The 14,504-nt window shown below is 48.3% G+C and overlaps 3 protein-coding genes across 3 annotated transcripts; 1 reads left to right on the top strand and 2 right to left on the bottom strand.

The window, feature by feature from the left end:
* Window positions 1–630: 630 nt before the first annotated feature.
* Window positions 631–9,344, bottom strand: LY79DRAFT_682286 (PKSN polyketide synthase for alternapyrone biosynthesis protein; the record flags this gene model as incomplete). The annotated part of the gene is made up of 10 exons (XM_060564584.1): window positions 631–659; window positions 842–982; window positions 1,172–1,239; window positions 1,616–1,664; window positions 1,775–2,660; window positions 2,767–7,057; window positions 7,196–8,114; window positions 8,192–8,449; window positions 8,664–8,900; window positions 9,152–9,344. The coding sequence occupies 10 exons, from the start codon at window positions 9,342–9,344 to the stop codon at window positions 631–633; spliced, it is 7,071 nt and encodes a 2,356-aa protein (XP_060407249.1).
* A 576-nt stretch (window positions 9,345–9,920) lies between these two features.
* Window positions 9,921–10,830, top strand: LY79DRAFT_529596 (serine hydrolase FSH; the record flags this gene model as incomplete). Its single annotated transcript, XM_060556124.1, has 2 exons — window positions 9,921–10,059; window positions 10,136–10,830. The coding sequence occupies 2 exons, from the start codon at window positions 9,921–9,923 to the stop codon at window positions 10,828–10,830; spliced, it is 834 nt and encodes a 277-aa protein (XP_060407248.1).
* Window positions 10,831–11,782: 952 nt separating this feature from the next.
* On the bottom strand, window positions 11,783–13,937 carry LY79DRAFT_644473 (vera protein; the record flags this gene model as incomplete). The annotated part of the gene is made up of 4 exons (XM_060562423.1): window positions 11,783–12,054; window positions 12,130–13,026; window positions 13,092–13,621; window positions 13,815–13,937. 4 exons carry the CDS (start codon window positions 13,935–13,937, stop codon window positions 11,925–11,927), a joined length of 1,680 nt encoding a protein of 559 aa, XP_060407247.1. The 3' UTR covers window positions 11,783–11,924.
* Between the last annotated feature and the right edge of the window lie 567 nt (window positions 13,938–14,504).

The following is a 14,504-nucleotide window of genomic DNA, read 5'->3' as shown; positions in this document are numbered from 1 at the left end:
ATACTCATCGGCTTAAATTCAACTATAATTCCACAGCCGGCCGTCCGAGACAAAAGGTCTCTGCCACTACCGCATTTACTATAACGGCAGTATTAGTCGGCTTGTTCGTGATATATCAGAAAATCGTCATTAAGCCTCACATGGCATTTCCGGCAGTCATATATCCATTCTGGGCAGGGATGTTAGTTTTAGCCTCAATGGCCTTTGGAGGATATTTGTATTTTTACATGATGTTCACACAAACGCTAGTGTACTATAAGGACGTCTGGGAGTACCCTTCTTACTTCAGCTACAAAGTGGACAGGAATAAAGTTTGATGTAGCAGGAGGGGGAACGGAAGTTAAAGTAAGGCTTTCATCACAAATCTTGCCATGGCTCGGTATGAGTCTGTCCTGAAGGCATTATTAAATAGTACGGTTTGGCCACTCACAGTGTTAAGATGACAATTGTCCACATACCTACCTTCTGCCAACATCTCTAGCACTACCATGCATCTCTACTTTCTCGGATTGAGCCTCGCTGGTTACGACTCCCTCTGGGGAAGGATGATTCGGAGCGGCGTTGTCGGATCATTCGCGTCAGTCAAGCAGAGCGGCATGTTCCCCAATGGCGACCGTCTCCGAACGGTCTTTACAGGTCTTTGCAGTTTAGACCAGTTCCTAGTACCAGCTGTCATATTCTACAACGACATCCTCAGCAACGGGTCAACTGCGGATAAGATGTTGCTTATCAGCTTGTTCACCACGATGCAAACTACAGCGCATTGCATGTTGGTCTTGGGGTGGAGGCGGGGTAGAAGACCGTGGTGGGCACAGATGTAAGATCCAAATGTTTCACTTACTGACAGAAGAGCCCCTAATGACCGAGAATTCTGTAGGGAGCACATGTTTTGGGGTGTTTTCAACCAAGCATGGGGCGCAGCGGCTGTCTATCCACTTTACAGCTTCACGCACGCCGACCGGTTTTTGGGTCAACAGACCAACTCGAGTGGAGATGACGATCAAATTATAGGCCCTGCAACGGCGGATGAAGCCTTCGCGTTACTCCCGACTACTGTTCTCGGCGCCATTACCCCGGCCATGCTCCTCTATCCTGCCTTCAACCCGGCTTGCAGCGTGGAACTGCGGCAGGGGCTGATTGCTTTTTACCGGTTCACACCGTTGATACTTACAGTTGCACATCCATTCTTCACCTGGTTTCAAGGAAATGTTTACAAATACCTGGCGTGGCATCCTCGGCCTGTAGACACGAAAAAGTATGTCGCCGCATCGTTGACGCTCTCGGGCATTGCCGCATTCGCTGGTCACGCATATGCTTTACTCAACGCTGCCTCAATTGGATTCTCCCGGGTGTTTAGGCCAGCTGGGAACGTTGATCTGACGCTGCCCACTGCCATTGCGGACGGATCTCGTGTATTCTTGCAATGGGATATTTTCGTCATCATAGCGGTTCTGGTTCCTTTTGCAGACCTCGTGTTGGGAACATCTGGTCTAGTTAGGCGGTGGAAGAAACGGAGCAAATGGCTGTCGATTTTTCTTGAATCGTTTATAGGAAGATATGTCGGCCTCACTGTTGCCAGCAGCGTCTTGTCACCAGGTGCAGTTTTAGCCTTTACGCTTGCTTCCAGTGCAATCTCCTAGCCTCTAGACTATTATCAAACCGAGCTGCGGATTTTGAGAGTAATACGCATATCTGACTACACATCTTCTACTTATACCACTCCGTCATGATATATCCGCCCTTTCAGACAGTGAGCGCAACAATTTGCTTTTACCCGCCACCTCTACAGACAACTTGGAAAGGGGCGATGGACTTAACAACTCAAATACCGATACGTCACTTTCCATCTCCCGGAAAATGCGGTTGCGGAGCTCAACTGCCTTCAAGGAGTCCACTGTGAGGGGAGAAGTATCAGCAAAATATCTGTCAGAGAATAATACGTGCCAAAGTCCGCGAGATGTAGGACAACACATACCCCCAAAATCATAAAACGCCTTCTCGACATCAACGTCCTGGGTGTTGATGCCTAGAATGTGAGCCGCATATCCTTTCAGAATTGATTCAACAACCCTAACAGCATTTTGAAAGTTGACCGCTTTCGATAATCTCTCCTTGGCAGACTCGATATTTGCCCCGGTTTCTACGTGACGGGACGAAAAGTGATTGATGCGGTGATTGAATTTGGGATCTTTCGTCCACAAGGCGGAGGAGGAGCCGACTGCCATGAAACCCAGGCCAAGGACAATCTGAGGCTCTATAGGTCGCCCGTCTGCCGTTCTGCCAGACATGGCCGCCTGCAGTACTGCATTGAGCTCTGACTGAGTGGTTTGCAGGCCATCCCATCTGTGCTCATACATCTGCAAATACGCCTCCATATCAAAGTTGCCCGTGAAATGAGCCGAGTCTGTCACGAGACCGACATCGATGGCTGTCGCAGCCAGGCCTTGGCTCCGGCGGAAGTGGGCGAAAGCGTCTTCAAACGTGTTGCCAGCGGCATAGTTGGACTGAGCTGCGTTGCCGATGACACATGTGATGGATGAGAGTAGGATGAAGAAGTCCAAGTCCCTCGGCATTTGTTGGTGCAGGTTTATTGTCCCTTGTATTTTAGGCCGTGCTGACTTCTTCCATTGTTCGAAGGTCATGTTTTCGAAAATGGCATCCTAATATTACAAAGGTGTTAGACATGTTGGGTATGGTCCAGTGCTGCATTTATTCCAATTAGGGACTGGGAGTACTTGCCTCAAGCACCATGGCACCTTGTATTACGCCCTTGATGTGCCTCCGAGCACTTTGAAGTTCCCGAAGGGCATCTTTAAGTTGTGATGCGTCAGATATGTCGCACCGAAGCGCGTCAACGCTCAGTCCGCGTTGGCGGAAAGATTCTAGGACTTCTTTGTTCTTCTCGCCCCCGGAGCGAGAGAGAAACACCACATGCCCTGCGCCATGCTTGAACATCAACTCGGCTATCTGCACACCTAGAGCACCCAGGCCACCAGCGAGGACGTATATACCGTTCGCATCGAGACGGAGCTCGGGAATCCTGGTTGGTAGGATGGTGACACTGACGCTGCGATCAACATGCAAAACTTCGAATTCACCAACTTCCTTCTTGGCAAGTTGTGTCCCAACACCATTAAGGCTGGAAATTGACTCCGTCCGATCTGTGGACCGAAGAGAAATTCTCCCTTCCTCGACGAGATCAACAGTTTCGGCGAATATGCGCTTAGCAAGTGTCGGTCTCGCTTCCAAAAGCTGTGACAGGTTGGCCGTGACAAAAGTTGCGTTTTGGCAAGAAAGTGGCTTGGACGATTCTGTTGACTTTCGACCGTATCCAACATCAACGAAGGTTCCAAATGGCGCTAAAAGCTTGAAGAGGCCTGATGGGAACTCGTCCTGTATGCAGTTCAGAATGATGTCTGCTTCGTGACCTTGAATTTGTCGCGATACTTCAGCCAGACTGTTCTTGGACACGGTCTCAAGTCTCTCACTAGGACCTTTGGTGGTGGTGAAGACTTTTGCTCCAGCTAAACTCGCTCGCTGCAAAGCTGCCTGCCCAAGATGGGTCTCTGCTCCGTAAATTAGAACCGTCTGTCCCTTCTCCAATCTTGACGCTTCCATCAAAGCATAATTAGCAGCAAACAGAGCTGTGATAGTCTTCAGAACGCTTGGGGAATCAGAGAGAGGGGGTAGTAGTCGCACGAATTCCTCATTGATAACAAGGGTCGTATGACAGGGGCCAGGGTGAAGCGCGACGACTCGCTGGCCGACCTCGAAAGCTTTGGTTGTCGCTAAGTGATCCAGTATGATGCCTGACACAGCAATCGCCTGAATGGCATTCGAGCCCCTCTCTGGTGAAATGGGGGCTTTTTGTAGCGACATATAATCAACTTTTATCTTGACTTCGCCTTGAATGAGAGTCCGACTGCCGGTTGCTTCTTCTGCCCACATGAATTGCTTGTCTGTTCGGTCCAATCTCCATTGAGTGTCGTCCGATAACCTTCCTTGGACTGGCTGGGGAATACCACTTTGGATGTTCAGGTTTGCGTCCAAGCTGCTGTCTTCGATGAATCTGGGCACAAAGATTGCACCATCACCTTCGGCGTACTCCATCTCGAGCTGACGATGACCTCTTTCTCGAATCGAAACCCTCCAAACATCCAAAATTGTTTCGGCGACAGAAGGGGAATGCACACTTCTGGTCCTGCTAAGATCCAGGTGCGGCATGAAAATGTGCGGATACTCTGTCCGCATGACTCTCATCAGACCCTGAGAAGGTGCAAATTCCAGGCCGCCGTTCCAGCTTTCCATGATCCCGCCCCTGGTTACCCAAAGCATATTAGATACGACAGATACGAGACGTTTAAATTGCGTGAATTCTTCTTCGGTCCATTTGTTGACAAGTGGTGATTCAACTTCGAGCAGAGAAATGACATGTGTACCCTTGAGCTGCTCCGTGTCCAACAAAGTTGCGGTCTTTGCCTCGCAACCCATTAGCTGAAGTCCATTCGCTAATAATTTCTCTAGTTGCTTGCATTCCAATGAACGCTCTGTCCTACAGAGGAGAAAGACTTCTGAAGGTTTCATCTCGTCGTTCGTTGATGACAACTTGCGGGTGAGTAGGAGCGATTGGGCCTGTATTCCATCTGACAGAACGGCAATCTTTTCCAGTCCAGCAGGTTCAATGATTGACTCAACCTCCGTGGACGAGAATAGGCCGTCATTAAGGTTGACGACGCCAAGAATTCCCATTGGACCCAGAGACTCTTGCAATGTAAACATGGCCGAAAGATCCGATTGTTTGGTCGTCGGAGCTTTAATGATGAATACAATGTCGAAAGTCTCTTTGCGAAACGGAAACATCTCTTCTCCGTTGGGATTCCATTCTTTAAGCTCGACCTGACCCTCCTCCTCAGTGAATGACGTTTCCGACAACTGGTTGGTGTTGCTGGTGGCGATGGCGATGAACGCCTTTCTAACACGCCCGTTGGCGCCGTTGCCCCCAGTATTCAGGAATGCTCGGACCCAATCCCGGGAAGTTTCCGTCGCGTCTTGCATGGATATGAGAATCCTATAGCCGGAATTCTTGTGATGCAGTCTGTCAAAAAGTACCGAAATAGCCGTCAAGATTGTACCGTCGCAAGGTAAGCCGGATTCGTCAGCAACCTTTCCCAGTAGAGACATGGGAGAGCGGGTGAAGTCTACATCCTCCTTCCATCGAAGTTTGGCGCAGACACGCCTTGAACTGTGATTGTTTGTTTCGCCAGAAGAAGTAACCTGCCTCAAAACGAAATTGCGGGCAATCACCTTGGGGCTGCTCCAGGCTTCATCTGACACAACCAAATCACCAGACATCTCTCGCCCGTCCATCCGCAGGCGTTTGGCGTACCCCTTAAAGACGCTACCGTGTCCTTGAGGAAGATCCATTGAAACATACATATGCTCTAGCGTGTATGGTACAGCGGCTTCCCTTACAGATTTGCCGTCTGAGAAAGCGATAAAGAGGAGATGAAATAAGGCATCCATGGTTGCCGGATGTATGATGTGTGGAAACTCGTAGTTGTAAGGCATTGTGGACTTGGTGTCAGGGATACTAATGCATCCAACAGCACAATGCTCGTTATTGGAGATGCCTGCCTGAAAGACATTCCTGAAGGTCGGCCCGTATTGTACGCCCACTGCCTCAAGCTCGTCGTAGAATGTTTCAATATCGACCTCTTCGAATTCGTTCTTCTGGATTTCTACCCAGTTGGATGAAACAACGGGCCAAGCTCCATCCGGAGCGGTATCAGAATCATGATTGCCGTCACCGCTATATTCCAGGCTGAGAGCTCCATAGGAATGCCTGGTCCAGACTCCTCCTGCTTGTATGGAGTACACTGCAAAATCCCAAGTGAAAGCACGTCTGGTATCAGGTCGTAAGCTCACTTCGGTCTGCACAGATTGATCCCCTGACTCCACGACCAAACCATGGTCAAACTTGAGGTTGCGAAAAGAAATACCAGTAAGATGTTTGGAAGTGTCTCGCAGCTGATATGCAGCTTCCATGGCCATCACGATCATGCCGGCTGCAGGGTAGAGCACTGTCCCAGTAATCTTATGGTCCTCAATCCATGGATTTTGCGGAATGCGAATATAATTGCGCCATCTAGGTTCCATGGCGTTTTGCAAATCTACTGGCCAACCCAGCAGATCAGTGCGAGGTCCCCTTGACAATCTGCTTGATCGCGCTGTAGCAGACTCGTGCCAATATTTTCTGGTATGGCTCCAAGGATACGATGGCAAATCCGGGATTGAGATTGGCAATGATTCGGGATAGATGAAATTGACCCTGGAAAGCTTGACGTTATGGCCGGAACTCCATAGTTTCCCCGCTAGTTCAAGAGTCGTCAATTCGGAATCTTTGCCCCTCAGGATCGCTGAGAAGTATGGCGCCTCTTTTGCCGATTTGCTCTGATTGGTTTCGGTGATCTCTGCAACTGGGCCTTGAAGGGCAGCATGAGGTCCAATCTCAATGAAAGCGCTCCACGGGGTGCGCTTGTGGCCCATTGCCTGCTGTTCTTCCGGCACGTATTCAAGTAAAGTCTTAACCGCTTGTGCGAACCGAACCTTTTCACACATGTTCCTTTTCCAGTATGATCCGTCAAGGTCTTTAGCGGTGACTGTGGTACCGGTGAGGGATGAAAACATAGGGGCAACCTGGTCTTCCGTGGCCAAAGGGACTATGGTGCCCATACCATCCAGGTACTCCCGTGCAACTTTTTGCATGGCAGGAGAGTGATACGCAGTCTTCACGCGCAGCAATCTTGCGAATTTTCCATGCGCGGAGATCTGCTGACACAGTCGAGTGACGGCATCACCATCCCCAGAGAATGTGATGCTGCAAGGGCTGTTGACACAGGCAACAACAACAGAACCGGGGGCCACTTGCTCGAGGTACTTGGCTGCCTCCTCTTCAGAGAGTCCGGCCGCGGCCATTGCCCCCACGGGCGAACTGGCGTTGCCTGCAGCTTTCGCAGAGCAGATCCCACGGAGATATGCCACCTTAACAGCGTTACACCTAGACAAAAGACCGGCGGCATATGCTGCTCCTGGAAGTAAGTCAGTGTCTGGGTTCTTCATAGTTCTTTGGACACAATATCACTCACCAATTTCTCCACTTGAGTGACCGACCACAGCTTTTGGCGTAACACCCCACCTTCGTAGGAGATCAACTAGAGCAATCTGGAGAATTGTACATAGAACCTGGCTGTATTGAGGTAGGTCCACGTTGGAGTCCGTAGTCTTCGAAAGCTCATCGACCAGATCCCATTCGCAGCCATAATGCTCCAGGAGGACCTGTGACTTCTCAATGCTGGTGCGGAAAATGCAGTTGTTGAGCAACTCCTTTCCCATGGCAGGCCACTGGGCTCCTTGGCCGGTAAAAACGAAGATGGGGTTGTCGTGTTTCGACGCTCTTTTGAGTTGAGGGAGTCCTTTCCTCAGCTGAGTCTCGAGCGCCGACGATGAATCAGCGATTGCGAAACTCCTGAATTCCAGTTGTGTTCGCCGGTCTGACAGAGTGAAGGCCAGATCCGTCAAAAATTGAGAAGTCGCCGCCGTGTTGGACAAGAAATCCGCGTACAAAGGCGCCAGGCGCTCAATACCTGCCTGGTCTCTTGTACTGAATACAAAAAGTCGTTTAGGCTCTTCTTGATACGGCGAACGTAAGTCTGATTGATGGTCGATTCCTGAATCAGAAAAATCGTCTTCTAAGCAGGTAGTGGTATGGTTTCCCACGAGGCCGTGGTTTCGGAGGAAATGGTAGGCATCGTCCAAGATGACATGAGCGTTGGCTCCGCCGAAACCGAACGAATTGACGCTCACGCGACGTTGCCCTTTGGAAGGCCATGCCATGTTTTGCGACGGCAATGCGAGGTTCCAATCTCCCAGCTTAAGCTTCGGGTTCAGCTTTTCGATGCCGACCGTGGGAATCAGCACTCCGTTTTCCAAGCACAGGATGGACTTGAGCACTCCGGCAATACCCGAACAGCCTTCCGTGTGACCTAAATTGGGTTTGATGCTGCCTACATAGAGGGGCGGCTCCTCGCCCGAACGCGCCGCGCCGAGGGTTCTGCCTATGGCCGAAAGTTCAATCGGATCCTTGATCGTCAGTTGGGAACAAAAACAATCAGTTTCGAAGCGGATCCTTGACCTACACCCAGAGAAGTTCCAGTACCATGCGCCTCGAAATACTGAGTATCCGTAAGCGAAAGACCGGCTGTCTCATACGTAGTCCTGATGAGCTCGGTCTGTGCCTCGGAGCTGGGCTGCGTGATTCCCGGCGTCTTGCCATCCGCATTGACACCGGTTCCACGAATGACGGCTCGAATCGTGTCCCCGTCTCGAACTGCGTCCTTCAGTCGCTTTACTACCAGACACCCGATACCTTCGCCTCGGCCATAACCGTTCGCTCGGTGATCAAATGTGTGTGATATGCCCTCCGGGCTGAGCATGTGCATCGATGAAAGTTGATGCATGAAGTTGGGATGCAAAATCAAGTTGACACCTGCTACCAGTCCCTAATGTTTTTTTTTTTCCTCAGCATTGAATCTCATAAACCTAAGCAGAAAGAAGTGTGGGTTTAATCCGTACCATGTTGGTTTCTCCTGACTTCAGTGACTGACATGCCAGATGAAGTGCATAAAGGCTTGATGAACATGCAGTGTCGAGGGTTAGACTGGGACCTCGAAGACCGAAAAACCACGATACTCGATTTGCAATCATGGCATCGCTCGTACCGGAAGCTGCTAGATCCCCTATGTCACAAGGGTCATGAGTTGAGAGTTGCTCATAGTCGTTCGTCATACAGCCAACGTAAACGCCGGTTTGAGAATTAGTTAAGCTGTCCATCGGAACTCCGGCTATCGTTCCTATTAGTAAGCTATACAATCATTAGGAGCGCTTCAACTCGCCATTTTCAAACCCTTCGTAGCTGACTTCTAACAACAGCCGTTTCATTGGGTCCATTCCAGCAGCTTCCCTAGCTGTCATGGAGAAGAATGGTGCATCGAAGAGGGACACATCCTGCTCCAGGAAGTATCCATGCTTTACGCTTATCTTCAGTGGTATCATACTCTTAGCAATGCCCAGAGGGAGATGCCCAACATCTTACTTACAGATCCCTTGCGATCAGGGTCAGGATGATACCAAGTATCTGCATCCCACCGCGAAGGCGGAACCTTTCCATGACCGCTACGGCCATTGCTAATCATGTTCCAAAGTCCGCGCAAAGATGTTACTTTGCCGGAAAAACGACAGGCCGCCCCGACAATTGCGATTGGCTCTTCTTTGCACGGAGTAATCATGGTGTATTGTCTTTGCTCGGAATGAGTTACGACTTGATATTAAGATAGATAACTTGCGGTTTGAATGGCTTATAGTCTATAAAGAACCTGAAAGTGCTTAATCTGTCGCCCGAACTGTGCTGATCTCTAGGCCTTAACACTCAAAACCATTAATATCACAGAAGCTTAAACGACAATTATAGTTTGACAGGGTACCAGCTCGTTCCTACCACATCCTGCGGATGGCCTACTGTCTACAACCGAGTAATTCGGCCATTCTGTGATTGGCAAGTTGTACACAGACTGCCAAATCGAGATTTCCGGTTTCCGGAAATTTCAACGAAATAGAATTTCCTAGCTAAACTTCGGAGCAGACATCGAAAGTACCTTTTCGTCTTGCTTCGTTCTAGAAACTAAATAAATCATCTCTAACATAATAAAATTAACTCCAATAACCTGATAACAACCAGACAGCCCGTTCCAATTGCTTTTAATTTCTCTACACATAGTTAAGCCGGTATTATTAGCATCCTTTTATTCACGGGCCAAGGACCACATTTCTGTATTCCGACTTGCATTCTGTTCAATTCTGTGGAAATGAGAATCCTTGCGTTACATGGTGTCGGCAGCTCTGCCAAAATATTCAAAAGACAGCTGTCTAGGCTTTTGAATTCGCTTGATGCAAGCTACGAGTTTGTTTTTGTCGATGGGGATGTACCATCGCACCGAGGACCTGGTTAGGATATTCTTTCCCCATCAGAAGATGAGAGATATCTGTTTCAGCATTGAGGACTGACATTCAACTGTTCTAGGCATGGGCCCTGAATTTGACGGGCCATTCTACTCGCATACGACAGGCTATTCACCAGCCGAAATCCAGGCTGCACACAAAGAGATAGCCACAACGGTTGCTGAACTTGGGCCATTTGACGGCATACTGGGCTTCAGCCAAGGCGCATCAGTGGCATTATCCTACATTTGGTGCCAACAAGCTAATGGCGAAGAACCGGATTTCAAGTTCGCGGTTCTTTTTTCATCTGTTGTGCCGTTCTCGCCCGACTGGACATACTGCAAAAGCGAAGTAGATGAACTTTGCTCACGTCGCTGCACTGGCATGGACGCCAAGGATCTCACGCCAAGAACACGAATCTTCAATGATTGTGTCGTTCGGACATTCCAATCGGCCGTGAAAATTGGGGCGGTTCTGCCCGACCTCAACCAAGACTTCTTCCTGGATGGGGTCACTGAGGTTCCCCGCGTCCTGCATCCCCATTTGCTTTCAGAGCGCATTCACATCCCAACAGTTCATGTGTCTGGTAAACGGGACTTCCCCTTTATGCAAGACATGCATGAAATCGGATACCAAATATGCGACCAGAGGCTATCCAAGAAGCTGTTTCATTCCGGTGGTCATCATCCCCCTATGGACTCAGGCACACAGCAGGTGGTTAGGGCCATAGAATGGGCTGTTGATCAATATTATAGACAACCTCTTTCCTTTCTCTAACAGAAGGAATAGGGCTGGGAGTTACATGTGTTCTCTGTCATTCTTCCAAGTAGTCCCTCGCTTTTGGGTTACGGTGTTAAAGTGTTGAGATATATTGGAGTACTTGCAATCTATGCACTAGTAGCTTCCGCATGAATCAAAACCAAACGATTTGTAAAACTGCCGTGATGGTGTATAGGTGCACTTATAACTCTAGGTTTGTTGGAATACCAACATCACATGATCGTACGACACCTATGGACAATACTTGGTATTGAGTCCATGACACATTCATTAGGATATCACGACTCAGTTACAAAGGGATAAGGCCACTAGATTGGAAACTCGGACCTCGGGTGTGAATCACTGTACGACTCGGACCGAACTGACTCAAGCACTATGGCTATATAACTGTTGTACGATAGCTATCCTGTAGTTAGAGAGGACAGTCACCAGAATACATGTTGATTCGCCCCTATTATTGTTATGCCTTATTGAATACGTCGACGTACAGAAGTCCATTCAACAAGGTTTGTATAATTTACAATAATATTTAGTCTAGCAATCTACTTTTAGGCAAGTACCATACTATGTGTCAGGTGCCAGAGGTAGGGGGTACCAGGGGACCACCAGCTATGGGGCCGTGACCGGGAAAACTATCATCCGAGGGTTACACAAAAGCAGAGTTTGCAGGAACTGGAGAATTAGGAAAAGGCAGATTGGAAAATAGTCACAATTGACCCCTAACTACGCTATTCGTGGACTCCTCTACTCGGTACTGTAACCTCTCTGACACTATGATAGCACAAGGCAGGCAAGTCAGCCTTATCAATCAACAGTCAACATATTTTTGTGCCATCTTTACAGACTATAGTTAGCTAGACCAATCTTTACTTATTAAGATGTCCGATATAGTGCACATAGAGAGGCGTAGATGTTCTAGTCTTAGTAATGAAGTCACTACAACGCCATAGCCCGTTCTCGCCTGCAAATCACACACACTACTACCTGATAATTTCCCCCGTTCCATTCATCACGAGGCAGATTCCGTGGAAAATTGGAGATTTCCAACTTCCAGAGCCATCTGGGATCTAAGATACCGCCTCCCGGCCGTCTTATTTACTCTCTCTCATCACCTCTCTCAGCCGAACATGAACCGGCATGCCGTCTTTCGGATGCCCAATACCGTCACCAGCAACATACAGTCGCTGTCCCCTCACCATATCCTTCCGGCCTTTGTTTCCTCTAAAGCAAACATTATTAGTGAGTTAAGTCCTCTGGATCTGGATCTGTATCGAGCGTAAGCAAATATCGACTTACTGGGCAATATCCCAATCGTCCCAAGCCTCCTCGACGTCGAACTTGCGCATTATGAGGGCTGAGACCAGCTTTATTTCAACCAACGCAATCTCCTGACCGATGCAGTCTCTAGGGCCCCTAGCAAATGCACGCCACGTATCTTTTATGGGATGGAGTGGGTCATCTGCCGGTACAAGCCAGCGATCCGGCATGAACTTTTCTACATTCGGCCACAGTGAAGGGTCGTGTTGCATACCCGGTCCACCATCCCAAACCAGAAACCCTTCGGTTGGATATTGCTTCCCAGACGAGGGATCACTCAGGTAGAATCCTGCTTGTCCCCCACGCATTGTGGACGCCATCTGATACATGCGAAGCGTCTCTTTGATCACTGCGTGGGTGTACCTCAATGAGTTGAGCAACTGGGGAGAGTTACCGAGCATCTCAGCCGCCTGGTCCGGGTCTGGACCTAGAACCTCGTCATGCTCTGCACGGAGCCTTTCCATACAGACTGGGTTGTCTTGGAGGACTTTGAACATGAAACATAATGCGCTCGCTGTCGTCTCATGACCAGCAACAAGAAACGTCTTGAGGTTGCTCATGATGGTTTCCATCATTTCGGGATCTGTAGCTGGGTCAAGAATGTGACCGCCTGCTTCCTCGGCAAGATGCATAAGGGCAAGATTCAGTACTGTCTTCTTCTTTGAGCGTTTAAATCCTGATTGGAGGGAGCGAACAATGTTGGGATACAGCTGTTCGTAAGCAATTTGGTTGTTTCGGTCAACGGCTTTGTTTTGCCAAGGCAGCAAGTAACCGAGGCTGAAGGCTTGTCGAATTCCCATCAGTCTGAGCTGGTCTGCCAAGGCCAATCTGAGAGGCCCACCCGTGGGGCTCGTCTGCTCGTGCAAGCGTTCATCCCTGTACAAGGTTAGTACATATGCTTTCAGATACTCTCCGAGGGAATAATAGCAAGCTTCTCTTACAAGACTGCACGAACAATGATATCAAAGGTAAGGGCTGTAGTAGCGTTTCGCAACTGAAACATGGGGCCCCAAGTGCCGTTTGGTCCAGCTCTTTCTTCCAAGTTTTTGGAAAAGACTTGGATCTCTTCAATAAGCTCTGGCACCATTGTCGACACGTTTCTAGAGCTGAACCCTGGATTGAACCACCCACGCCATTTTTTCCATTCGTTGCTTTGGAGAGTGGCCAGATCCTTGCCTTTGGTCAAAGGATTCATAAAATCGAGAGATATTTGATGTTTGTCAAGGTTGTTGATCTGGGTAAACTGCGCTGCAACTGTCCTATTATAAGCCACCACAATAGGCGCTTTCAGAACGGGCCACAAGTCAAGATATATGACTGGGGGACAATGGTCTATATCTGGAAAATACTTTTGATAGTTATTAATAATCCATGGGTGAAAATTGCCGATATTAATATCTCCAGGATAATTCTTTCGGAATTCGGACATTACACCGAGATGGCCGGTTATCCAAGAGTGAGGAAGCATAGGCTGCATATAGATGTTAGCTACTAGGCTGTAAGTTGGGACATAATAGAATTATCGTTCCAAAACTCCATAAGTAGTGAATGTAGTTAATCTGGTGGATGAATTACCACAATACTTCAACGCCTATTACGAAGCACCCATGACGTTTGGTATATCTCCAGCGTTCACTGCGAGAGTCAAGATACAATATACTTACAATGCCTTGAGATTTAACCTCTTTAAACTTTCTGCGGATCTTATATGCTTTCCATATAAGCTTCAGTAATAAAATACTTAGAGCGCCTTGTATAAGGACTACTACAAAGGTTGGCAACGGCATCAAAGCGATCATAAAACCCATAGTTGATGTACTGATTGTTTGCAATGTTGCATTAGCTTATGTTCAATCTAGAGCGAGTCTATATTAAATGCACATAATGATGTAGAGCAGCTGCTACGTTTTATGAGGGTTGGAAGATCAAGACTAATTAGTGTGACCAAAGTTTAGCGTGCAAGGTCTGTTATGACGGAACGCCAAAAGGGACTGTAATTTCCTATCCTGACCACGCCGATAACCTTTATCCCTGACAAACATGGCCCCCTTGCCCTGAAGCTTTTGTTGAAAAGGCTTATTCTATTTTGCGGCAAAAGAAAACTTTCCTCCATGTCCCTCATAGTAGCGATATTAGATATTTAGATTTGGGGGTTGTTTCTCAGAAGGGTAAAGTAGCGGCTTATACTACACACACAATATTATCACTTGATTTTAGAGGCCTCTAGCTACGCCAGCGAGTGTGTTACAGTCAGTAATCTAACAGTAGAGTTTCTACTGATAGTATAGCTAAGACAAACAAATTAGTAATAGTAATGTTAGCAGGTTATTATATTAGTATACATATTTGAAGAG

This window comes from Colletotrichum navitas, assembly GCF_030913465.1.
Source record: "Colletotrichum navitas strain CBS 125086 chromosome Unknown LY79scaffold_171, whole genome shotgun sequence".
NCBI lineage: Eukaryota > Fungi > Ascomycota > Sordariomycetes > Glomerellales > Glomerellaceae > Colletotrichum > Colletotrichum navitas.
Note: the sequence above shows the minus strand (reverse complement) of the source record. Positions and strands in the feature narration are given on the sequence as shown.